This window comes from Papio anubis, chromosome 3 (assembly GCF_008728515.1).
Source record: "Papio anubis isolate 15944 chromosome 3, Panubis1.0, whole genome shotgun sequence".
Lineage (NCBI taxonomy): Eukaryota > Metazoa > Chordata > Mammalia > Primates > Cercopithecidae > Papio > Papio anubis.
This window is the reverse complement of record NC_044978.1, coordinates 114,799,042-114,824,932: the sequence shown is the minus strand read 5'-3', so window position 1 is coordinate 114,824,932 and position 25,891 is coordinate 114,799,042. Positions and strand designations below refer to the sequence as shown.

At 38.9% G+C, this 25,891-nt stretch overlaps 1 protein-coding gene across 7 annotated transcripts in view; it reads right to left on the bottom strand.

Moving 5' to 3' along the window:
• Positions 1 to 25,891, bottom strand: part of MOB1B (MOB kinase activator 1B) — a 79,034-nt gene that overhangs the window by 13,208 nt on the left and 39,935 nt on the right. For 4 of the 7 annotated variants that reach the window (XM_021938548.2, XM_017958781.3, XM_031664482.1 and 1 more), the window contains exons 2-4: positions 16,842 to 16,953; positions 9,727 to 9,893; positions 1,020 to 1,113 (exon numbers count right to left, since the gene is read on the bottom strand). In XM_021938548.2, the coding sequence (XP_021794240.1) occupies positions 1,020 to 1,113; positions 9,727 to 9,893; positions 16,842 to 16,870 (290 nt within the window). In that variant the 5' untranslated portion in view covers positions 16,871 to 16,953. Of the gene's footprint in view, positions 1 to 1,019; positions 1,114 to 9,726; positions 9,894 to 16,841; positions 17,214 to 25,891 lie in introns of those variants that run through there. The other 3 variants (XM_021938550.2, XM_009206970.4, XM_021938549.2) reach the window with 2 other exon arrangements.

The window sequence follows — 25,891 nt, the reverse complement described above, 5'->3', positions numbered from 1 at the left end:
TAAAAACCACAAACATACTGCTGCAGGAAGAGGTCTAAATGGAGGAAGGGAATTGACAGACACTAGATTTTGAATAGCTCTGCAGCTATACTCATCTCCATGGGCTAGAAAGAAGTGAAGGTTCAAACACAGCTTTGTGTCTTTGCTAGTGTGATCTTCCTTTCTCTTTACTGAGAAATGCCAACTTATTTTACATCTTCACATGGTATCTCCATATCTTTCCTGAGCTACAATATTATACTTCTGTTACGGGCTCTTTGATCATTTGACTAAATTCTTTGAGTCTATGGCAATGCATAGAGCAATATTTTTATAATGAATGTTGACATATGAGGTAAAAAATATATATGAAAGGCCTTACATTTAGGTACCACTAAAGAAATGGTAACTGCCATTGTTATTATTAGTAGAAGTAATAATAAAAGCCAGTTTCCAAAATGTACTGATTCAACCCACATTTTTTGGATGTTAAAACAAGGTAGCAAGCTCTGTCCTTGCACCAAAAGGGAATTAAAAGAAGAAAAAATCCAACCGGTTAAATAAAACATGTATGAATAGTGTAAGAAATATAACAAACAAATATCATTACAAAGGTAAAAAAGTTAAACAGTCTGATGAAATCAGAAGGCTTTGACAGAGAAGTATTTGAAAAAAGACATGAAGATCAGTAAGATTTTTTGAAATATTGACAGAAAATGACAGGAGCGAAATGGAGAGAAGAAAAATGTCCAAGAGAAGAAGAGAATAAGCAAGCTTCCAGAGAATGTAAGTAACGGAGGGAATAGCAAGGTATTTCCAGTAATCCAGTTAGGATAGACCAGAGAAGACACATAAGCAAACAGAGAAAAGGCAGGATGGAGAGTCACAAAGCCCAAGCTAAGGAATCTAGATTAACAGTCACTGCAAACCTCAGAAAGAGATGCTAAGTAGCAAAAAATTACATGGTCAGAAACCCCATTCTTCTCTAAGAACCGTAAAATAATGTAAAAATAAGAAACCGATCATTAACTATGTCTTACTTTGGGCCAGCTGACATCACTGGACAACTCTCTTCTGTACAGAAGTCTGTGATGGTTCCATAAAGCATGTTGATCTGATTGAAGAAATCCACAGCTGTAAAGCAAATATCAGTTGTAAGTAAAACAAAATGGCTAAATTTAAAATGAAATTTTATTGTACTTGAACAGAATAGGCTTATCAGTGTTCTTTCCCCTACAAAGAACAGGTGAAAACCATATACAGAAGTCTCAATACACTGAAATGAGGAGCTTGTGTTTATCAAACAACTCCCTTGAGAGCAAAACAGCAAGCACAGAGAGGAAGAAATTATTTGCAACATATACAAACAACAGAAATCTTTTATCCAGAATATATAAAGAACTCATATAGATCAGTAAGAAAAAGACAACACAGCTGAAAAATGTGAGACAGTTTTAAACTGTCACTTCACAAAAGAAATTTCCAGGTGGTCAAATGTCCTATGAAGAGATGTTGGTAATCACGGACCTACAAATTGTAAGAAGGCTAAGACAGGAGGATTGCTTGAGCCCAGGAGTTCCAGGCTATAGTGAGCTATGATCTCGCCACTGCATTCCAGTCTGAGCCAAAGAATGAGACCTTGTCTCAAAAAAATAAAGTAAAATGAGGCCGGGAGCAGTGGCTCATGCCTGTAATTCCAGCACTTTGGGAGGCTGAGGCAGGCGGATCACCTGAGGTTGGAAGTTCAAGACCAGCCATGATCAACATGGAGAAACCTTGTCTCTACTAAAAATACAAAATTAGGCTGGTATGGTGGCACATGCCTGTAATCCCAGCTACTTGGGAGGCTGGGGCAGGAGAATCGCTTGAACCTGGGAGGTGGAGGTTGCAGTGAGCTGAGATTATGTCATCGCACTCCAGCCTGGGCAACAAGAGCGAAACTCCATCTCAAAAAAATAAATAAACAAAATGAAATCAAATAAAATTAGACTCTTCACTCATGTCATACCCAAAAAGCAATTCCAAGTAGACTGTACCTCTAAATGTGAAAGGCAAGACAATTAAGTTTAAAAAGAGCATAGGCCAGGCATGATGGCTCACACCTGTAACCCCAGCACTTGGGGAGACCAAGGCCTGGGGAGGATCACTTGAGCCCCAGAGTTTGGGACCACCCTGGGCAACACAGTAAAATCCCATCACTACAAAAAATTAAATAATAAATAAATTAGCTGGGCATGGTGGTCATGTCTGTAATCCCAGCACTCTGGAACACTCTAGTAGGCTGAAGTGGGAGGGTCACTTGAGCCAGGGAATTTCAAAGCTGCAGTGAGCCATGATCGTGCCACTGCACTCCAACCTGGATGACAGGGCAAAACTCCCTCAAAAACATAAAAATTTAATTTTAAAAAAAGAGAACAAAATACACTAATCATAAACGAATAGTTTTCAGGTTTCATTAGATTTGTCCCTAGGTTGATATTTTTTATGCTATTTTTTTTTTTACTTTTTGTTCATTTTTCTTTCTTTTGGCCTCTATTTCCTGGTGATGAGATATTCATAACTTTATATTGACCCAAGAGCTGACCACCTCATTAAATTCATCTATTAGTAATAATAATCATGGACTTTTAGATTTTCAACATATTTTCTTTTCCAAAAAGGGATTTTCAGACCAATCAACATATTTACTTTCATTGGCTATAAATGAAAAGAATAATTCTTCCTTTCCAGTCAGTATATTTTTTATTATTTTTCTTGCCTTACTGAATTGGTTAAGACTCCAGTAACTGGCCAGGTGCGGTGGCTCACGCCTGTAATCCCAACACTTTGAGAGGCCAAGGCAGGTGGACCATCTGAGGTCAGGAGTTCGAGACCAGCCTGAACAATATGGTGAAACCACATTGTTCTACTGAAATATCAAAAATTAGCCAGACATGGCAGTGTGCACCTGTAGTCCCAGCTACTCAGGAAGCTGAGACAGGGGAACTGCTTGAACCCAGGAGGCAAAGGCTGCAGTGAGCCGAGATCACGCCACTGTACTCCAGCCTGGGAGACAGAGCAAGACTCCATCTCAAAAAAAAAAAAAAGAAAAGAAAAAAAAGGACTCCAGTAACATATTGGTGGCAGATATCCTCGACTCTTTCCTAAATTAAGAAAAAATTTCAACATTTACTATTATACTGTTATAGCTATTCTGCAAATAGATATGCTTTATCAGAAGAAAGTTCTCATCTATTACTTGATAACCCTTTTATTATGAATTGATTTTGAATTTTAACAAATGGTTTTTCTGCATGTATTGCTGTGATATGATTTTTTTTTCTCCTTGATTTTGGTTAATGCAGTGAATTACAATGACCAATTTACATTTTTTTTCTAATTTGTTTTTTTTTTTTGAGGTAGGATCTCACTCTATTGCCCACGCCTGGGGTGCAGTCAGAGCTCACTGGAGCCTCAAACTCCTGGGTTCAAACAATCCTCCCACCTCAACCTCCTTGAGTAATTAGGACTACAGGCATGCAACACCACAGCTGGTTAACTTTTAAAATTTTTTATAAATAGTGGGATTAAGCCCGCGCGGTGGCTCACGCCTGTAATCCTAGCGCTTTGGGAAGCTGATACAGGTGGATCACCTGAGGTCAGGAGTTCAAGACCAGCCTGACCAACACGGAGAAACCCCATCTCTACTAAAAATATAAAAGTAGCCGGGCACAGTGGCACATGCCTGTAATCCCAGCTACTCGGGAGGCTGAGGCAGAAGAATCGTTTGAACCTGGGAGGCAGAGGTTGCAGTGAGCCGAGATCGTGCCATTGCACTCCAGCCTGGGCAACAAGAGCAAAACTCCGCCTCAAAAAAAAAAAAAAAAAAAAATTGTGTGACTCACTATATTGCCTAAGCTGATCTGAACCCCCTGGCCTCAAGTAATCCTTCCACCTTGGCCTCCCGAAGTACTGGGATTACAGGCATAAGCCACAACCTGAGGCCCCTCAGATGTTAAACTAATCTTTGTATTTCTGGAATAAACTCAACTTAGTCACAATGAATTATATACACTTTTAAAATGTTATTAGATTCAACTCACTAACATTTTTATTATCTACATTCATTTCAAAAGTTAGATGACCTAGTTCCCTTTCTTCTAATGTTCATGTAGAACTCATAAAACTAATATATTTTCCCATTCTTTGTAAGAGTCAAACACTGGTGTTATTTCTTCCTTAAATGTTTCATGGACATACTATTGTGGCAAGGTTTTTAAATAGATTGCAATTTTTTTTAAGTTATAAGATTATTCAGATTTTTTATTCTAGTGTTAACTTTGATCAGTTGAATTTTTATAAGAATTCGATTATTTCAGTTAAACTTTCAAATTTATTGGGATAAATCTGTAACTTGTTCACAATATTCTCTTACAACTTTTAATGTTATGTAAGATCTGGTGTGTATTTCCTTTTTTATTCCTGATATTGGTTATTTGTGCTTTCAGATATTATTAAATAATTAATATTTTAAATTAATATTTTTAAAATATTAAAATATTTTTTTCTTGATCAATCTTACCAGGAGTTATAAATTTTTAGACTTTTCAAAGAATTATTATTTTTTTTGAGATGAAGTCTCATGTTTCACCATGTTGGCCAGGCTACTCTTGAACTTCTGACCTCAAGAGATCCACCCACCTCCGCCTCCCAAAGTGCTGGGATTATAGGCATGAGCCACCACGCCCAGCCTGATTCCATTTTATGTTTATTTTCTATTTTATTAACTTCTGTTCTTTACTAATAACCTCTTTTAACTTTTTTTTTTTTTTTTTTGAGATGGAGTTTCACTCTTGTTGCCTAAGCTGGAGAGAAATGGCACAATCTCAGCTCACTGCAACCTCCGCCTCCTGGGTTCAAGCAATTCTCCTGCCTCAGCCTCCCAAGCAGCTAGGACTAGAGGCACACCTCACCACGCCCAGCTAATTTTTGTATTTTTAGTAGAGATGGGGTTTCGCCATGTTGGCCAGGCTTGTCTCGAACTTCTGATCTCAGGTGAGCCACCCACCTTGGCCTCCCAAAGTGCTGGAATTACAGGTATGAACCACTGCACCCGGCCTCGCCTCTTTTAACTTTCTTTGCATTTAATTTGCTGTTGGTTTTCCAACCTAGGAGAATGATGCTTAGTTCATTAACTTTTAATATTTTTTCTTTTCTTTGTTTTTTTTTTTTTTTTTTAGAGACAGAGTCTTGCTCTGTCGCCCAGGCTGGAGTGCAGTGGGGAGATCTCTGCTCACTGCAAGCTCTGCCTCCCCAGTTCACACCATTCTCCTGCCTCAGCCTCCCGAGTAGCTGGGACTACAGGCGCCCGCCACCACACCCGGCTAATTTTTTGTATTTTTAGTGGAGATGGGGTTTCACTGTGTTAGCCAGGATGGTCTCCATCTCCTGACCTTGTGATCTGCCCGCCTGGGCCTCCCAAAGTGCTGAGATTATAGGCGTGAGCCACCGCGCCCGGCCTTTTCTTTTCTAATATATGTGTTTATGTAAGGCTCTAAATTTCCTCTAACACAGCTTTAGCTATAATATATCCCACAAGTTTCCATATATAGTATTTTCATCGCCAAATTTCAGTTCAAAATATTTTCTAATTTTCATTGAGATTTGCTTTTTCCAAATATATAGAGATTTCTGTTTACTACTGCTTTCTAGTGAGATTCTACCATGGTCAGAAAATGTATTGGTTTCCATTTTTGAAACTGTACATATATACACTCTTAGATGCTTAGGTCATGTGCTTCTAGGTCAAGTTTGTTAATCATGGTGCTCAAATTTTTCTAACTCCTTACTGATTTTTTCTTCTGCATTTTCGATCTGTTACTGAAAGAGGATTGTTAAAATCTCCCATTATGACCACGGATTTTTTTCATGCCTCAGCCTGCCAAGTAGCTGGAACTACAGGGATGCACCACCATGCCTGGCTAATTTTTTTTTGTATTTTTAGTAGAGATGGGGTTTCATCATGTTGGCCAGGATGGTCTTGAACTCCTGAGCTCAAGTGATCCGCCCACGTGGCCTCCTCCCAAAATGCTGGGATTAGAGACGTGAGCCACTGTGCCTGGCCTCTTAAATTTTCATGAGATCTAATTTATTTTTTCTTTTAAAAGCACACTTTTGGTTTTCTATGTAGAAACTCATCACCAAATCCAAGGTCACATAGATTTTTCTCTTGTGTTTTTTTTTTTTTTCCAAGTTTTATAGTATTGTGTTGTATTTTTAGGTCTATCATTCAATTCATGTTAATTTTTCTGAAAGGTGTAAATCTGTGTCTAGATTTATGTTTCTACATCTGGATGTCCCAGTGTTCACCGCCATTTGTTGAAAAAATAATCCTTTCTCCGCTGAATTGCCTTTTCTTCTTTGTCAAGATCAGTTGATTCTATTTATATGGACCACTGGTAACTTTCATAACTTCAATTATATTTTTCTGTGTTCCTTTTTGAACATGTTCACTTTGAAATCACATTTAGACATCAAAATAGTGTTATCAGGTAGAGTTCTGACTAATTCATGAAGCCTGGGGAGAGATCTCAACTACAGTTATGAATGCAAGAGTCTTTGGTGGGTAAATTTTTATTTTATTAGTTTAGAGAAGAGGTCCCCCTATGCTGCCCAGGCTAACCTCGAACTCCTGGGCTCGAGCCATCCTCCCACCTCAGCCTCTGGAATAGCTAGGATTACAGATGTGAACCACCACTCGCAGCTAATTTATTTTATTTTATATTTTTATAGAGACAGGTCTTGCCCAGGCTAGTCTCAAACTCCTGGCCTCAAGTAATCTTCCCACCTCGGCCTCCCAAAATGCTGGGATTACAGCGTGAGCCAATGCACCCAGTCTCTCCTTATATTCTTTAGGATTATTTTTTATTATTCTATTTTTCTCCTGTATTAGCTAAGTAATTATACTTTCACCTATCATTTGGATATAAATCTTTTCAATAATTCCCTTTACTCTTTTATGAACCTGAAATGTTTACTGAATCACTGCCAGTGAGTGGAAGTATCTGTCCTGACTCCAACCCTATTCACCTACTTCATCAAGTGTCATTTGGGAAGATTACTATAAATAAGGAAAATTTTACAGTCCAACACTTCAGTTAAATGCTGTATTTTCAAAGCAGAGTATATCCTAAGCAGATGTTCTAATGCTACAGTACAGAACAATCTGTGTCCAGCTGTAGTAAAATCATAGAATTACTGTGAAATTTTAAAAGTTCTCAAAGTTCTAGGTGTTTCAGTAGTACAGTAGTCCCCCTTTATCTGTGGTTTCACTATCCATGGTTTCAGTTACCTGTGATCAACCACGGGCTGAAAATATTAAATGGAAATTTTCAGAAATAAACAATACGTAAGTTTTAAATTGTGTGCCATTCTGAGTAACGTGATGAAATTTCACACTATCTCACTCCATCCACTTGGGATGTGAATCATCCCTCTGTCTAGCTGTATACGTGCCCATTAATCACTTATAGTAGCCACCTTGGTTATCAGAGTGAAGGATTACAAGAAGGGTTAAGTAAAGCACAATAAGATTATTTTGAAAGAGAGAGACCATATTCACATAATTTTTACTACAGTATAATTGTAACTGTTCTATTTTATTAATAGTTGTTAACCTCCTGTTGTGCTTAATTTTAAATTAATCTTTAATAAATTTTAAATTAAGCTTTATGAATTAAGCTTTATCATAGGTATGTGGTATACAGGAAAAAACACAGTGTATATAAGGTTCAGTCCTATCACCGGTTTCAGGAATCCACTGGTCATCTTGGAATGTATCCCTAGCAGATAAGGGAGGTACAGACACTCAGTTGTGGCAACTGAGAAAGAGACAGAATACAGACAGAAAATGATTATTTGCTTTTATATTTCAAAGTCGGAATCTACTGTACTACAGAAGCTCTATACAGCCATCCTTACATTTTAAACATGAGTAAATGAACTCTCAAATTTTACAAAAAGGCACAAATTCGTACAAAAAGAACATACACATATATTGGAGATTTGTTCTGAATATTGTCTTGGAGATGACACAGAACCATCTTGGAAATACGACAGGCCTCATCAATAAAGCAAATAAATCACTTTATTTCAAATAACTAGACTCTCTTGGTCCAGGAGGATAAGCACATAATAATAACATGGCTCTTGTGTAAATGCTGTCACAGTAAGTTTTAAGACATCATAATAAAATCTCCTGGTTCCTAAAAGGTATTAGAGGAGGGGCCACTCAATTTATAAATTCCATGACATAGTTCAAATTATAATAAGAGGCCATCAAATATAAGAAAAATACTGTTTTGCATTTTCTTAAAGCCTATTTTGCGTATGCTTTCAATTAAATTTCATTTTATTTTTACTAAATTCAAATCAATTTCCTTCAATTATAAAATTCTAATTTTTTTTTTCCCACTAATGTTGAAAAACCCTGAACCTTTTATTCCTCAACTTCCTCTGGCTTAATTATCAAGAATATAATTACTATTCATATGTTATTCTCTGTAGGAGTTAAGAACATCTCATAAATATATTTTACTAATTTCATAAGATCACTATTTGATGTCTTTTTTTAAAAAATAAGCACAATTGGCCGGGCGTGGTGGCTCACACCTGTAATCCCAGCACTTTGGGAGGTCGAAGCGGGTGGATCACAAGGTCAGGAGTTCGAGACCAGCCTGACCAACATGGTGAAACCCCATCTCTACTAGAAATACAAAAATTAGCCGGACATGGTGGTGCATGCCTATAATCCCAGCTACTCAGGAGGCTGAGGCAGAAGAATCACTTGAACCCAGGAGGCAGAGGTTGCAGTGAGCCGAGATCGTGTCACTGCACTCCAGCCTGGGCGACAGAGCAAGACTCCATCTCTAAATAAAAATTTAAAAAAGCACAATTAGACAAATAACTGAGTGTGCCACTGAAAAAGGCAATTTACCATAGTGGTTGACTCCATAGACTCTGAAATTCTATAGCTGTATATTTGAGCCCAGACTCTGCCATTTAATAGCTATATGACCTAGGCAATTTACTAATTATCTCAACTTAATCTATTAAACCAAAATAATAATCATACCTACATCGTAAGGTTATAAAGATAAAATAAAATCATCCATGTAGAAAGGAGAGTGACGTGTCTATACAGTGTTTGATAAATGAAAAATAATTATTGTAATGAAGATAGTAAATCTATGCTTTATATTAAAATAGGAAACAAGGTTTCATAAAATTCCATATTCAGAAATAAAATAACAAGACTGGATGTGGTGACTAGTGCCTGTAATCCTAGCACCATGAAAGGCTGAGATAGAAGGATCACTTGAGGTCAGGAGTTTAAGACCATCCTGGACAACATAGTGAGAGCCCCATCTCTACTAAAACATGTTTGTAAATGAGCTAGGCATGATGGTATGTGCCTACAGTCCTAGCTATGCTAGAGGCTAAAGGTGGGAGGATTGCTTGAGCCCAGGTGGTCAAGGCTGCAGTGAGCCATAACTGTGCCACTGTACTCCAGCCTTCCAGCCTGGGTGACTGAGTGAGACCCTGTCTCAAAAAATAATAATAAAGTAACATGAAGGTTAAAGTTAGATTATCACTCTTTTATGGTGTTAGCTTGCTAACTAAATCCTAGAAGGGATAGCACCAACACTCATCAACAATGAGGCTATTATCCTAATTCATAGTCTACTGAGAAATAGAAAGGCTACTTACTGTTAACTGCAACCCATTCATTTAGATCTTCCCCCTCAGGAAGCATGACAGCCATCCGAAGGTTGCCACTGCCAAGTGTGGCTTCTGCATGTTTTAAGAGCTCATACTGGTGAGAACCCTCTGGAATGTTCTTCTTTGGTTTAAAAGTTTTAGAAGAGCGACTACCACTATGAATAGAAAAGAAAAAAAAAGGAGTTTAATATTTAAGGCATGACATTCAACAGAGTCATTCACCAAGCATTAGACCTAAACTGTATTGGCTTAAATCCCAGCAATATAATTGCTGTAACTACTGTGCTCTCCATTCAAAACTCCTACAAACTTTCTCTGCTGTCTCTAGTTAACTCACAAAAAGAAAAAGTTTTTAAGCTGTAACTAACACCTCTTCTCAATAAATTAATGACTCAGGATTATAAATTGTAATCTAAAAAACAAAAAAAAACTTCCATGGTAAGTTTTAGTTATTTTATTCCTTTCACTCCTATTCTAAGTCTCTCATTCTAATAAAATAAATTTGTTTCCTTCTTAAAAGAAATATAAAGATACAATTTGATATTAATAAAACATAAAAATTCTGGAACAAGAAAAAAAAGCTACATGTTCAGCCAGGCACGGTAGCTCATGCCTGTAATCCCAGCATTTTAGGAGGCAGAGGCAGGCGGATCACCCGAGGTCAGGAGTTGGAGACCAGCCTGGCCAACATGGCGAAACCCCATCTCTATTAAAAATGCAAAAAAATTAGCCAGGCTTGGTGGCGGGTCCCTGTAATCCCAGCTCCTCGGGAGGCTGAGGAGGAGAATCGCTTGAACTCGGGAGGCGGAGGGTGCGATGAGCCAAGATTGTGCCACTGCACTCTAGCCTGGGCGGCAGAGTGAGACTACGTTTCAAAAAAAAAGGGAAAGAAAAGCAAAGCTACATGTTTTTCTACCCAATTATAGGAAGTATCAGTAATCAATTTTAGTCCAGAATTCTGGTTAAGCATTAAGTAGCTAGACATTAGTATGGCTGGTTTACTCAAATTTCTGAATGCTTACGCACATACAGAGATACAGACACAAGCACACACAGCGAATGTGTATGTGTATATATACACATAAATTTTTTTAATGGATCAACTGAAACTAGGCTTCAAGGTGGTTTTAATAGTTTTTAAGAGAGCTGGGCACCTCTAGTTCCAGCTACTCAAGAGGATGAGGTGGGAGGATCCCTTGAGGTTGTAGTGCACTATGATCACACCTGTGAATAGACACAGCACTACCACTTGGGCAACAGAGCAAGACCTCCATCTCTGAGAAAAAAAAAAAAAGAGGCGGAAAGCTGAGTGTGGTGGCTCACACTGGTAATTCCAGCTACTCGGGAGGCCAGAGGCAGGAGGACTGCATCAGGCCAGGAATTCGAGACCAGCCTGGGCAACATAGTGAGACCACCCCCTCCCCCGCCATCTCTAAAAAAATGTTTAAAAATTAAGTCAGGTGTGATGGTGCAGCCTGTAGTCCCAGCTAGGGACTAGGGAGGCTGAAGCCAAAGGATAGCTTAAGACCAAGGAGTTCAAGACTGAGTAAGCAATGATCGTGCCACTCTACTCCAGCCTGGGCAACAGAATGAGGCCCCTCTCCTTAAGAAAAAAGAAAAGAAAAAACATAGCGGGGGGATTTTTAAATCTTCTGTTAATGCTAGCAAATTTTTATCAAATTAGGAGTCACCCCCGTCCATTATTCTCCTTCACTTCTTATGAAAAGAAACAGACTGGAAAAAAAGAGGCTAGATAAGTGGGAACTTTAACGTTATTAAATTCACATCATCAAAAACATCTAGGCATTTGAACATATGAATATGAACAAGGAATTCAAAAAAAACTACATAAACGATGGTGACACTTTCCAAACTCTACAAAGCTTTTCACTCTACCTCCTCTCAAGTTTTAACCCCTCACCCCAATCCCTCCCTCTTTCCCTAAGATAAACCAGTAGTTCTCAATCCCTGGCTGCATTATTATTATCATCTGAGGAGCTGTCAAAAAGTATTGAGGATCTTGAAATAAAATAAGAATCTACCAGTCAACCCGAATACCCAATTCAAATAACAGGTATTTTTCATTGTAAAGTACATGCATTCTCATTTAAATGTAGGTCTCTCCACAGGTGTTTAATTAGAATTAAACTGATGTTCCTCAACTCTTAACACACACCCTCTCCTAAAGGATCACTTTAAAAACACTCATCACAGAGCTGGGCACAGTGGCCCACACCTATAATCCCAGCACTTTGGGAGGCAGAGGCAGGCGGATTGCTTGAGCCCAGGCCAATCTGGGCAACACGGCGAAACTGTCTCTACAAAAAATACAAAAATTAACCAAGTGTGGTGGTGCATGCTTGTAACCCCAGCTACTCAGGAGGCTGAGGTAGGAAGATCACTTGAGCCCAGGAAGTCGAGGATACAGTGAACCGAGATCATGCCACTTCTTTCCAGCCTGGGTGATAGAGCAAAACCCTGTCTAGAAAAATAAAAGTAAAAAATCGACCCAACACAGTGGCTCTTGCCTGTAATCCCAGCACTTTGGGAGGCCAAGGTAGGAGGATCGCCTGAACCTAGGAGTTCAAGACCAATCTGGGCAACACAGTAGGACTCCCTCTCTAAAAAATATATTTAATTTTTTTTTTCAACCAGAGAATCAGAAGCTAAAAGAAAAAAAACTAAAAATAAAAACACTCATTAGATTATGATACATCTCTGCTTAGAACCACTCAGTGACTTTCCAGTGCAAAAGTGTAAATCCAAAGGTCAAATATTAGATATAGTCAAGCTCTAGACCCACACTAGAATGCGGAAATTCTTCAGTTTAATGAGACAATGTATTAAACACCAAATTTGCTCCAAGCATCTCTAAAATATAATTATAAAAATATAAATGTTAGGTATGGCAGTACATGCCTATAGTCCCAACTACCGGGAAAGCTGAGGCAGGAGCATTGCTAGAGAGCAGGAGTTTGAGACCAGCCTAGGTAACACAGTGAGGCTCTGCCTCCAAAAATAAAAATAAAATGAAATTTAAAAATTTATTTATATAAATATAAATGGTAATAATATAAATAGATGCATGCCTACCAAGCTTGAAACTTACTTCATTTTCCTCTTTCTAATACTTTAACAAAATTTTGCATAAGACACACACTTCACTGGGCGTGGTGGCTCCCGCCTGTAATCCCAGAACTTTGGGAGGCTGAGGCGGATGGATCACCTGAGGTCGGGAGTTCAACAGTCTGGTCAACATGGCAAAACCCCGTCTCTACTAAAAATACAAAAATTAGCCGGGCGTGGAGGTGAGCAACCATAATCCCAGCTACTCGAGAGGTTGAGGCAGGAGAATCACTTGAACCTGGGAGCTGGAGGTTGCAGTGAGCAGAGATCGCACCACTGCACTCCAGCCTGGGTGAGAGAGCAAGACTCTGTCTCCAAAAAAAGAAAATCTGCTGGGCACAATGGCTCACACCTATAACCCTAGCACTTTGGGAGGTTGAGGTGGGTGGATCACGAGGTCAGGAGATCGAGACCAGCCTGGCCAACATGGTGAAACCCTGTCTCTACTAAAAACACAATAATTAGCTGGGCATAGTGGCACACATCTGTAATCCCAGCTATTCAGGAGGCTGAGGCAGGAGAATTCCTTGAACCCAGGAGGCGGAGGTTGCAGTTAGCCGAGATCACGTCACTGCACTCCAGACTGGGTGACACAGCAAGACTCCGTCTCAACAAAACAAAAAAAAAAAAAAAAAGAAAGGAAAAGAAAAGAAAAAATAAAATCTGAGTTCAATTTTGTGAAGGCCAACTTTGACACACATAAGTTATTATCTCAGGCAAACTACCTAACTTTCCAGAGCCTATTTTTTCTTTAGCAGTGAAAGCCTAATAAAAATAACAAAACATGAACACTACCTGTATTATAGGACAGTTGCAAAATGAGAGGATATGTGCAACATTTAGTATTTTCATTATCCTTTCTTTTCTTGAACCACAATGACTCACAGAAAGAAATGGTAGTGCAATGCTAAAACTCCAAATCCTACTCTATCCCTCAAGACTGAATGGGGGAAAATATAATTAGTTCAGAAAAAAATAACTGTCATACATCAAGTTTAAAAGAAAAATTTTTTAATTTCTGGGTTTTCTTTTTTTGGGGGGGCGGGGGGAGGTGCTATGCCCTATGCTGACCACAAGGTTCAAGCGATCTTGGAATAATCTTAGCGTTAGATTGGAAATCAGGAAAACAAGGTTCTACTCCCCATTTTGCAATTTTCTTTTGTTTTCTTATTTAAGTCAGAGTCTTGCTCTGTCAACCACAAGCTGGAGTGCAGTGGTGTAATCTTGGCTCATTGAAACTTCCGCCTCCCAAGTTCAAGCGATTCTCCTGCCTCAGCCTCCCAAGTAGCTGGGATTATAGACATGTGCCACCATGTCCAGATAATTTTTATATTTTCAGTAGAGACAGTGTTTCACCATGTTATTCAGGCTAGTCTCAAACTCCTGAACTCAAGTGATCCGCCCACCTTAGTCTCCCAAAGTGCTGGGATGACAGGCATGAGCCATCATGCCCAGCCTGCAATTTTCTTCTTATGTTACTTAAGAAATCACAAATTATCATCTGGGCTTCTACTTTTTTTTATTTTGTTTTTTCAAGAGTCTGGAAAATGACTTTTTACAAAAGTGTATCATTTAGGGATTAGATGTTTGTAAATGTTTTTAGTTCCCTGCAGCCTCTTGACTCTCTTCTCTGTTCCTCATTTCCACATACATTTATACTTTCAAATGCTTTCAAGTCCTGCATTTAATTTTCCTTCTGTCTAACCCGTCTGCTTTATTACTGCAGAATATGCTAACCACTTAACACTTTTTAAAAATACTCTTTTAAAAGTCTTTGTTAGGTTTTTTCAGCTGCTACCTGAATCTTCTCTTACCCGAATCCACCCAACTGGGAAATGGTGGTGGTCAATAATGCTCCTCATTCCCAGGTCAAAAGACCTCTGACAGGCCAGGCAAGGTAGCTCATGCCTGTAATCCCAGCACTTTGGGAGGCTGAGGCAGGCAGATCACTTAAGGTCGGGAGTTCAAGACCAGCCTGGCCAACATGGTGAAACCCCATTTCTGCTAAAAACACAAAAATTAGCCGGGCATGGTGGCAGACGCCTGTAATCCCAGCTACTCAGGAGGCTGAGGCAGGAGAATCGCTTGATCCCAGGAGGCGGAGGTTGCAGTGAGCCGAAATTGCACCACTTCACTCCAGGCTGGGCGACAAGGCAAGACTCCATCTCCAAAACAAAAAACAAAAAAAAGACCAACTGACAGAGTTTTCAAATTCAAAAGCACAAATACCCAAGCATGTACACAGAAGTCCTCATCAGTGAGTACAAGCTCTTGTAGCAACACTGTATGCCCAAATGCATATATCTCACATATTTTAAGATATATGAATGCAAATCTTCACAAAAATTTTCAAAAACATAAAGTATGTTGTCCTCTCACCCCATCTACCTCAGAAGAAATTACAGTTTCTATTATCTGGTAAAAGCATCAGGAAGTTTTGTGCCTGTTTTTGTTTGCTTTTACACAATAGCACCATAATGTAGTGTACTTAATAATGTTTTTCACTTAACATATCCAGAAAACTGTTATATTTAAGATACAAGTAGATCTACTTTATTCTTTCTAAAGACTGAAATAGCATTTCCTTATATAGATTATATCATAATATAGTTTGATCAGTCCTTTATTAAAAACATTTAGGTTGTTTCCTCTAGTCATCTGCTACCACAAACAATACTGCAGTAGGCATCCTTGTGTGTGTGCATATACGAAGGATAAATTCCTAGAACTGCTATTCTAAAGAGCAGTTACATTTTTAAATTTTATATAGTGCCTGTTTTTTCACCAAATAAATTGTACCCTTTTACAATCCCACTAACAATGTATGGGAGCAGCTACAACATATGAGTCTTAAAGGACAGGTATTAGACTAATTTCTCTTGTACAGCTTCCAACACAGCATCCTAACTATGGAGAATGTTGTGTTTTGTTTTGTTTGTTTATTTGTTTGTTTGAGATAGGGTCCTGCCCTATTGCCTAGGCAGGAATGCAGGGGCATGATCAATGGCTCAAGTGATCCTTCCACCTCAGCCTCCTGAGTAGCTGTGACTACAGGTATACGCCACCACACCCAGCTAATTTTTTGTATTTTTATTAGAGATGAGGTCTCACTTCGTTGTCCAAGCTGGTCTCGAACTGCTAGGCTCAAGCAATCCTCCCATCTTGGCCTCCCAAATTGCTGGGAATACAGGCATGAGCCACCATACTCAACCACTATGGAATGCTTTCTAACTAGAATGTGAACGATGTATTACATATTAGAGGTATAATATTAATAATTCATAGCATTACTCCACTGCTTTCCAAATAAATGTCCATGATATTCACATTTGTTTTCCCACTCTTACTCGTCTTTGAAGGCAAATCAATTTTTAGAGCAGGACAGGGTGATTTGTCTGGTAAACAACTTAGTCCTAGAGATAGCTCTGAATACGTATCTCTTAGTCTTCCGATTTATCTTTTGCAAATTTCAACATCATTTATTTTCTCTTTGAGACTCTAAAACAGTGGCTCCCAACCTTTTTGGCACCAGGGACCAGTTTCACAGAAGACAATTTTTCCACTTGCTGGCTGCTCACCTCCTGCTGTGAGGCTCAGTTCCTAACAGTTTTTGTTTTTGTTGTATTATCCCTATTTGGTTTTCTGTACCAGATACCTATATATTGACACTGAAGAATATGTAAATTTATTCAAAATTAAAAGCAAATTATTTGTAATACAAATGATTATAAAATAAATGATTTTTTGTCACAAATCATGTATTTGTGTCAACAGCTCCATCTCTTCAAGGTTAAGTGAGTTATTAATCTAACTACAGCTAGCTAAATGGCAGAACCAAGGTCTCGAAGAAGTTACTGTTACTGAGTCTCAGCTTCCTCATCTATAAAATGGAGATAATAATACCTACCTTACTACTGAAACTTATGGTAAGAACTTCACTACTATTAGTTCTCTTTGCTCCGCCTCTAGGTACTAACCTGTCATTCACATCAGTAGCTCCTTCCATAGGTCTAAGTCCAACACTACAGATCAGGTATTCGATAAATACTTGTTAATTGATAGTTCCAGTCAACTTCAGGCTGAGAACTCCTACATCAGGATAATAATGATGATTAATATTAACTAACATTTACTGCAAGCTTTGTACTGAGAATATATACGTGCAATACATCTCATTTAATCCCCGTAACTCTGATACACATGCTATTATTTTTCTTTATTTTATGGACGACAAATCTAAAGCTTTAAAGTACTTACATACCCTGCTCAACATTATAAAAGTGGTAAATTAAGGAGCCAAAATTTAAATCCAGGATTTAAATCTCTAAAGTCCATTCCTTTTTTTTTTTTTTTTTTTTTTGAGACAGAGTCTTGCTCTGTCACCCAGGCTGAAGAGCTGTAACCCAATCTTGGCTCATCTGCCTCCTGGGTTTAAGCGATTCTCCTGCCTCAGTCTCCTGAGTAGCTGGGACTACAGGCACCCGCCACCATGCCCAGCTAATTTTTGTATTTTTGGTTTCGCCATGTTGGCCAGGCTGGTCTTGAACTCCTGACCTCAGGAGATCTGCCCACCTCAGCCTCCCAAAGTGCTGGGATTATAGGCATGAGCCACAGCGCCCGGCCTAAAGCCCATTCTTTTACCCACTACCCAACATTACTCAATGCTTTACCTTTAGCTTCTACTAAATTATTTCTAACAATTTTCTCCCTTTTTCACCATATTTTACTCAAGTCATTCATGAACAACACAAGGCTAATTTATATCAACAGAGTTATTAATAGCCGCCTTTTTTTTCTTATTTTTAAAACATTCTTTTTTTCTTACCCTTGTCTCCACCCCTTTGTAATTTTATTTGTGTATTTTTTTGAAGACAGGGTCTCACTCTGTCACCTAGGCTGGAGTGCAGTGGCACAAACACAGTTCACTGTAGCCTCGACTTCCTGAGCTCAAACGATCTTTCTACCTTAGCCTTCCACCTCAGCCTCCCAAGTAGTTGGGACCACAGGTTCACGTCACCATGTCCAGCTAATTTTCTTGTTGTTGTATTTTTCTATAGGGAGGAAGTCTCACTTTGTTGCCCTGGCTGGTCTCCAACTCCTGGGCTCAAGTGATCCTCCCACATTCACCTCCCTAAGCGCTGGGAATAGATACATCTTAATCTTCAAACCACCTATTTCCCCTCCTCATACCTTCTCTAATTTATATGAATACTCAGCACATACTCTGACAGTAAGGAAAATTAAAATTCTACCCTACACCAATTTCCCCCAAATGTTGCCAAACACATCCATGCTTTCAGAAAGGCAGATATCCATCTGCAAAAAAATGTTAGAAGCTGTCAAAATAGAATGTGTTCTAGAAATAATAAGACTAAAAGCTAAAGGCTAAAAGCTATGAGTATTGAAAAGATAACCTTGTTTCAAGACAGACAGCAGTCTGAACAGACATCTACTTACATTTCTGCCTATAATCCCTTTTAAATCACTATTATTAGTGGCAGGTGGCATTCCTACTATTGTTACTGTTAGGAGAGTAAGAAATCCTTAACACGGCTGGCAAAAAAGAAAGAATGCTATCTGCTATCCGCAGTTCAGAAATTGGGGAATTCTTACAAGATTAAAAAGTTGATGAGACACAGTGACTGAGAAGTCAGAAAACCTAGCTTAGATATGCCCAGTAGAGGTCTCTATGAAGGTAACAGTGATTCTACTGTGCTCCAAACTCAGAATCCAGACTACGGGAGAGGACCCTGAGGGGATCTCCAGAAGATTATAGGGAAACTTAACCCAGGGTCTTTGCACAAGTGAATCCCAATACCCTTTTGACTGGTCTTTTTCTGAGAAGTAGGCAAGCACAGCCTAAGCTGAAGCTCAGAGCATGGTGGAGGGAGGGATTTTAACCACCTCCCCAGCAGGCAGGGGAACTTGGCAGTCAAAAGAGAAACTACTGGCATACCTCTATACAGTAGGCAGCGGTTCCTACTCCTTCCTGTCACCAGAGGGAAGCTCCCATAATCAGACTATTCACCAAGAAGCAAACCAATATCCTCAAACACTCAAGTTGAGCAGACAATCCCAAATCACTAAATATTCCAGGAAAACCACCACCATGAAAGAACTACTCAACAATATATCTAATGCTAATGAAAACCAAGAAGAACATATTAAATATAATCAATATCTTTAGAAATAACAGAGACACTTATATTCAAAAACAGGCAATTATGAAAAGAAACAATCAGGGAAGGATGGAGAAGCTGAAGTTCTCCTTAAGCAAGTGGTGTTAAGTCAAGAGATATTAACTGCAGTGAGGGGAATTGAAAAATTAAAGAATTCTGGTAAGATTAAAAAGTTGACTTTTTAATATAATTCACTGCGGAGATGGTTACTAAAAAACTGTGTTAAACAGTGCACTCTAAATGGGCGATTTGTAAGGTATGTGACTATGTCTAATTAAGCATTTTTTAAGGCACAAAGAAAAATATAATTGACGTTATAAAAGTGAACAGTGGACCATACAAATAGAGTCAACTGATACTGACAAAACAGGAAAGGCAATTCAATGCGGAAAGGATGATCTTTTCAACAAGTGGTAGTTCTCTACTGCTTGGGACACTGGGACATCCAGAGGCAAAAACATAAATCTAGACACAGATCTTACACCTTTCACAAAAATTAACATGAATTAGATGATAGACCTAAAACTACGACAAAATACTATAAAACTTCTAGAAGAAAACATAGAAGAAAATCTATGTGACCTTGAATTTGATGAGTTTCTAGATACAAAAAAGCATCTTATGAAAGAAAATATTTATAAATTAGACTTTATTAAAGTTTAAAATTCTCTTCTGTGGCTGGGTACAGTGGTGCACGGCAGTAATCCCAGCACTTTGGGAGGCCAAGGTGGGCAGATGACTTCATCTCAGAAGGTCAAGACCAGCCTGGGCAATATGTCAAAATCCTATCTCTACAAAAAATTAGCTGGGTGTGGTGGCACACACCTGTTGCCCCAGCTACTCAGGAGGCTGAGGTAGGAGTTTGGGGGTGTTGAGGCTGCAGTGAGCCAAGACTGTGCCACTGCACTCCAGCCTGGGCGACAGAGTGAGACCCTGCCTCAAAATAAATAAATAAACAAACAAACAAAATTCTGCTCTATGAAAGACACTGTAAAGAAGGTCAAATATCAAGCTACCAACTAGCAGAAAATCTTTGCAGATCACATACACAGTTGAGGACTTATATCCAAAATATACAAAGAGCTATTAAAATTCAACAATAAGAGCCTGAGCAACATAGTGAGACTCCATCTCTGCGGGGGGGAGGGAAGCTAGCCAACTAGCCACGGATGTGATGTCTGTAGTCCCAGCTACTCAGGAGGCTGAGGTGGGAGAATCACCCAGGAGTTCAAGGCTGTATGTAGTAGGCTGTGATCACGCAACTGCTCTCCAACCTGACTGACAGAGTGAGACCCTCATTCTAAAAAGAAAAACAAAAATCAATAAGAAGACCCAGTGTCTTGATCCTGCCTTTTCAGAGTCTATGACTCACTTGTCATAACACTCCTGCAAAACTGGTGATATCATCCCCAATTTTTTAGTTGTAAGCTTAGGGAAATTGTGTAATTTGATATTTCATGGCCAGTTTCAGATCCTGTCTTTCTAACTTACTGGCTAAGAACTTCCTTAAGTTTAAAATGAAAAAACTGAGAATGACATCACCAATTTTGCAGGACTGTTACGATAAATGAGTAAATACATTTGAAGCACCCTAGTTTTGAGGTAGCAGTCACAGAGCAAACGCTCAGTATAATGTGAAAGAAAAATATAATCTTGGAACCCCAAACTAACTAGGCTTAAGAGAAAGGTGGCTGGCTAATCAGAGCCTCACAAGAATGTAACCACTTGCCTCACTGCCTACCCTCTTTCCTTTTTTTTCCTTCCCCTTCTGTTCGCTCTTCCCCTTTTAAATACTGAAGTTCCCAAAACCCTCTTTGGAAAAAGCACAGGTCACAGATCCTACTGTGACTTGTGTTTCTTTTTCCCAGGCACATCCTCAACCTTGGCAAAATAAACCACTAATTGATTGAGATCTGCTCAGTCAGTTTTTGGTTTACAATAGGAACTAGCATTTTTTAAATGTACAAATGACTATATATATATGCACATTTACATGCACTTAAATGTGTATAAATAAAATACCCTTTCTGACTTTATCCTCTTGCCATACTTCCACTAATCCATGAAGGAAGGGTCAGCTTAAAATATGACCTCCTCCTGCTTTTTTGTTTATATTTCTTTTTCCCTCTCCCTCTCTTTCATTAGATTGTGGGTTACTCAGGGATATGAGTCTTGTCTTAGATATCTTTGCATTCCCAATTCCTAACACAGAAGCTGAAATGTAATAAAATACATAATAAATGCTTATTATCTCAAATAATAATGTTGAAGAGGACAAAAAATCTTATTGAGAGGAGCCACTGTTACCAATATTAAAGAAAAGGATCAATCTGTCACCTTTATTTTATTCACTATGACAAATCTAAAGGATTCCAACTATGCAAGAAAAGTAACAGATTGAGAAATATTTCCTAGTCCTGACACCAAAATTTCATTTTCAGTATTAGGCCCCTTTACAGTACTGCCATACTTAAACTTTGATCAAAAAAAAAAAAAAGAACAAAGAAAAACCAGCTTCGCCAAAGCATTTGCCTGCTAAAGGCGTTCAACGCAATAAGTGACACAGAAGTTGTATGGTCTAAATGCTTTGAAATTAAACTCTTACAATACAGAAGCCAGCCTGATAGGAAACAAACACACACACACACACACACAAAGTTAAAATCAGGTAGTGCCTACTTCTCCTTATCTCATACAATATTAACTGCACTTTCTTTTTTCACCAAATAATATCTAGTCATCCCTAGATAATCAGTGCAGGGGTAATTTTCCTCAGGAAGCTTCCCTGATATCCTAAGACAGGTTAAGGATGCCTTCTCTGTGTTCAGACAGGATACTATCATTGTCTATTTTACATAGCACCATGAGATTCTCAAAGGTAAGAAATGTTTCTAAGTCATCACTGCATCTCCAGAACCTATCACAAGGCCTAGGTCAGAATAGAGCTTCAATGTTGAGCTAACTGACAAAGAATTCCAGGACAAAAATTTGAAAGCACAGCAAATACCTTAGACATCTGTCAAAATTTATATCTTCAGCTTATACAAATAGGCCTAATCATGATAGGTTCAAGTAGCATAGTACATAGTATGCACGCAGAATAACATACGTCTTGTATTGTAACTAACATTTCAGTAGCACAATGGAACAAACAGAATCCAAGCACAAAATTACAGTACAAGGCTACAGAATTTACTTTACCATGAGAGTTTAAAATGCAGGGCCTTGGAAAGGGTCCTAACAAAAATCGCGAAAGCAATCCAACTACAATTGGTTAAAGACTTCTGTTCTGACTTCTGACTCCTGTTTCTGACTCCCTCTCCATCATACTTCCTCCTTAGGTAATCGGATATTCTGGGCATTGAACTAAGGGGAAGTTGAGTTGGGTATATATTTCAGTTTCACAGGATATATGTAGTGTGCAATCACATCCATGTATGACTAGATAATTGCTAGTCTGGGTACAGGAATGACATCCAGGAATATTCCTACCACCCAATGCACTGCCTTATCTGGTATCATTAACACTAAGGCAGAGGGCCAGAGACATCTAGATATGAGCTCCACATGGTATTGGCACAGAAGTATCTAAAAACACTGCACTTCATATAAAACTTACCAACGGTGAGATAGTCTGGATATTTGTCCCCACCCAAATCTCATGTTGAATTGTAATCCCCAATGCTGGAGGTGGGGCCTGGTAGGTGTTTGGATCATGGGGGTGGGTCCCTCATGGCTTGGCGCTGTCTGTGTGATAGTGAGTGAGTTCTCGTGAGATCTGGTCATTTAAAAGTTTGTTGCATGTCATCCCCTACTCTCTCCCCTTCTCTCTCTCCTCTCTACTTCCTCTCTCTCACACTGTCTTGCTCCTACTTTTGCCATGTGACGTGCCTGCTCTCCTTTTGCCTTCTGTGATGATTGTAAGCTTCCTGAGACCTCCCCAGAAGCTGATGCCACGATGCTTCCTGTACAGCCTGCAGAACCTGAGCCAATTAAACCTCTTTTTTAATAAATTACCCAGTCTCAGGTATTTCCTTATAGCAATGCCAGAACAGCCTAACCCTAGGAGCTGCCCCAAATTTGAAAACAATCTTAAAATATTACAGACACTACCAATAAAACGAGTTGTGAATCTCAAACTTTTCTAAGCTATCATAATAAACACAATTTGATCAGTCAGGCTAGAGAAAAAAGTACACCGTTGACATATGAAGAAGTGGTCAAAAAATCTAAATAAAAAAGTATAAGAGGCTGGGCGCAGTGGCTCACGCCTGTAATCCCAGCACTTTGGGAGGCCAAGGCGGGAGGATCACCTGAGGTCAGGAGTTTGAGACCAGCCTGGCCAACATGGTGAAATGAAACCCAGTCTTCACTAAAAATACAAAACTTAGCCAGGCATGGTGGCATGTGCCTATAATCCCAGCTACTCAGGAGGCTGGGGCAGGAGAATTGCTTGAATCTGGAAGGCGGAGGTTGAAATGCGCCAAGATCGCGCCTAGGTGACAGAGCAAGACTCCATTTGAAAAAAAAAAAGTATTAGAGATATCTAGCAGTTGACATAAAAATGTTATTTTTCTATATTTTGTGATGTTAACCTTGTGTTATTAAAATTGTGATGTGATTTTTTCATTCTAAATATTCATTTTGACACCAAATTTTGTATTTATATATTTTTTCATTTTCTCAAAAAGGGAAATGTTTTGATTTTTTAAATTTTGATTGAAAAAGATTTTCCAAAACTCTAGATCTCTATCTACTTGAAGGCTTATTAATGCTACTCACAGAGGGAAAATCAGAAGTTATAGCTTGATATAACTGATTCTCTCAATTATCAATATATAAACCCATTTAGGTACATGTACAGTCTTCTATTACCATATTTACCAAACTATGACAAGTGTGTGTTAACTCCTGTCTCTTCTATTACCGTGTACAATTTAGAAGCAGGTCCCACGTCTTATTCATTTGAGTATTTTTTCAGAAGCTACTTTCTAATGCAGATCAATAATTGTTGATTTTTTTTTTTAAGTTACTCTACCTTCAACTACTATCTTTAGAAAAGTTTATCAAAGCTCTTTCACTATTTTATGTCAGATGATTATTCATCATTGTGGGGTAAGAGGAAAACATGGTTAACTGTAAGAAATGATGTGAGCTAATCTCTCTAAGGATTCAGGTGTTGAGATACTGGATGTCATCCCAGTTCTTTGATCACCTCAAAGATCATCAGAGTTGAAACAGCTGTGCTGTTCAATGGGCAAAACTAGCACCAAGTGCAAAAAGCAGGAACTAGCAAACTACTAGTTCCTCTTCCATAAAATCTGAACCACCCCATTTAGCTAATGGAATCTCTAGAACTATGTGAAATGGAAGTGTATGCTTATATAATATTATGTCAAAAAAACCATCAGAAATGACCCTATGGTTTTATTTTTAAAAGGTAAAGTACTTTCCAGGGTGACGGAAATGTTTCAAGTTTAAAAGTAGTGTGGTTTACAAAGAGCATACGCTTGTTTAACTATACGCTTAAGATCTGAGCACTTCATGTTTTGTAAATCATATCTCAGTAATAAAAATAACTTAGCAATGAACTCCCCGAACCTACTGAGATATATTTCTGAGCTACATAAAATGGAAATACCGCCACAATGCTCTTAAACATTTATCTAATAATTTTTTTCTTTTTTTCTTTTTTTTTTGAGACGGAGTCTCGTTCTGTCGCCCAGGCTGGAGTGCAGTGGCCGGATCTCAGCTCACTGCAAGCTCCGCCTCCCGGGTTTGCACCATTCTCCTGCCTCAGCCTCCCGAGTAGCTGGGACTACAGGCGCCCGCCACCTCGCCCGGCTATTTTTTTGTATTTTTTAGTAGAGACGGGGTTTCACTGTGTTAGCCAGGATGGTCTCGATCTCCTGACCTCGTGATCCACCCGTCTTGGCCTCCCAAAGTGCTGGGATTACAGGCTTGAGCCACCGCGCCCGGCCTATCTAATAATTTTTTCTTTGCTGACTTCTTTGCCTCCAGTTCTTTATTTTGAGTCTTTCACAATCTGACAATATGAACCTTCTCTCTAGAGACAAAAAACACAATTATTAGGCCAGGCGCGGTGGCTCACGCCTGTAATCCCAGCACTCTGGGAGGCCAAGACGGGCGGATCACAAGGTCAGGAGATGGAGACCATCCTGGCTAACACGGTGAAACCCCACCTCTACTAAAAAATACAAAAAAACTAGCCAGGCGAGGTGGCAGGCGCCTGTAGTCCCAGCTACTCGGCAGGCTGAGTCAGGAGAACGGCCCAAACCCGGGAGGCAGAGCTTGCAGTGAGCTGAGACCCGGCCACTGCACTCCAGCCTGGGCCAGAGAGTGAGACTCCGTCTCAAAAAAAAAAAAAAAAAACACAATATTTTGCATACAGGAATTCAGGGAGGGGCTAAAACCTGTTCATAAACCCAGATACAGAAATTCTGCCCTAGTCTGTATCTTTTCTCTGAGGCTATCACAAAAACATCAGTTTCTCTTTAAATGTCTATGAACTTCACATTTAATTTCCAATTCTACAGACATATCTTTTAGATAAAACACACATACATTCAGGATAGGTACAAGTTTTCTTTCAATTTAAAACTACAGTTTAGGTTTATTCTTTTTCTATTAAACAATGACTCTAGCAGAAAGCTTTAATCATATTTATAAAATAATTTATGTTAAAGTTCAAAATCATGGCATGTATGAGAAATTCAATGCATTAAATTCATTCTTAAAAAAATAAAGGAATCCATGCTAATGCCTATAAAAAACTGATAAAATGTCCTATGAAATAACTACTTATTAAATGGCAATTCTACTTTAAT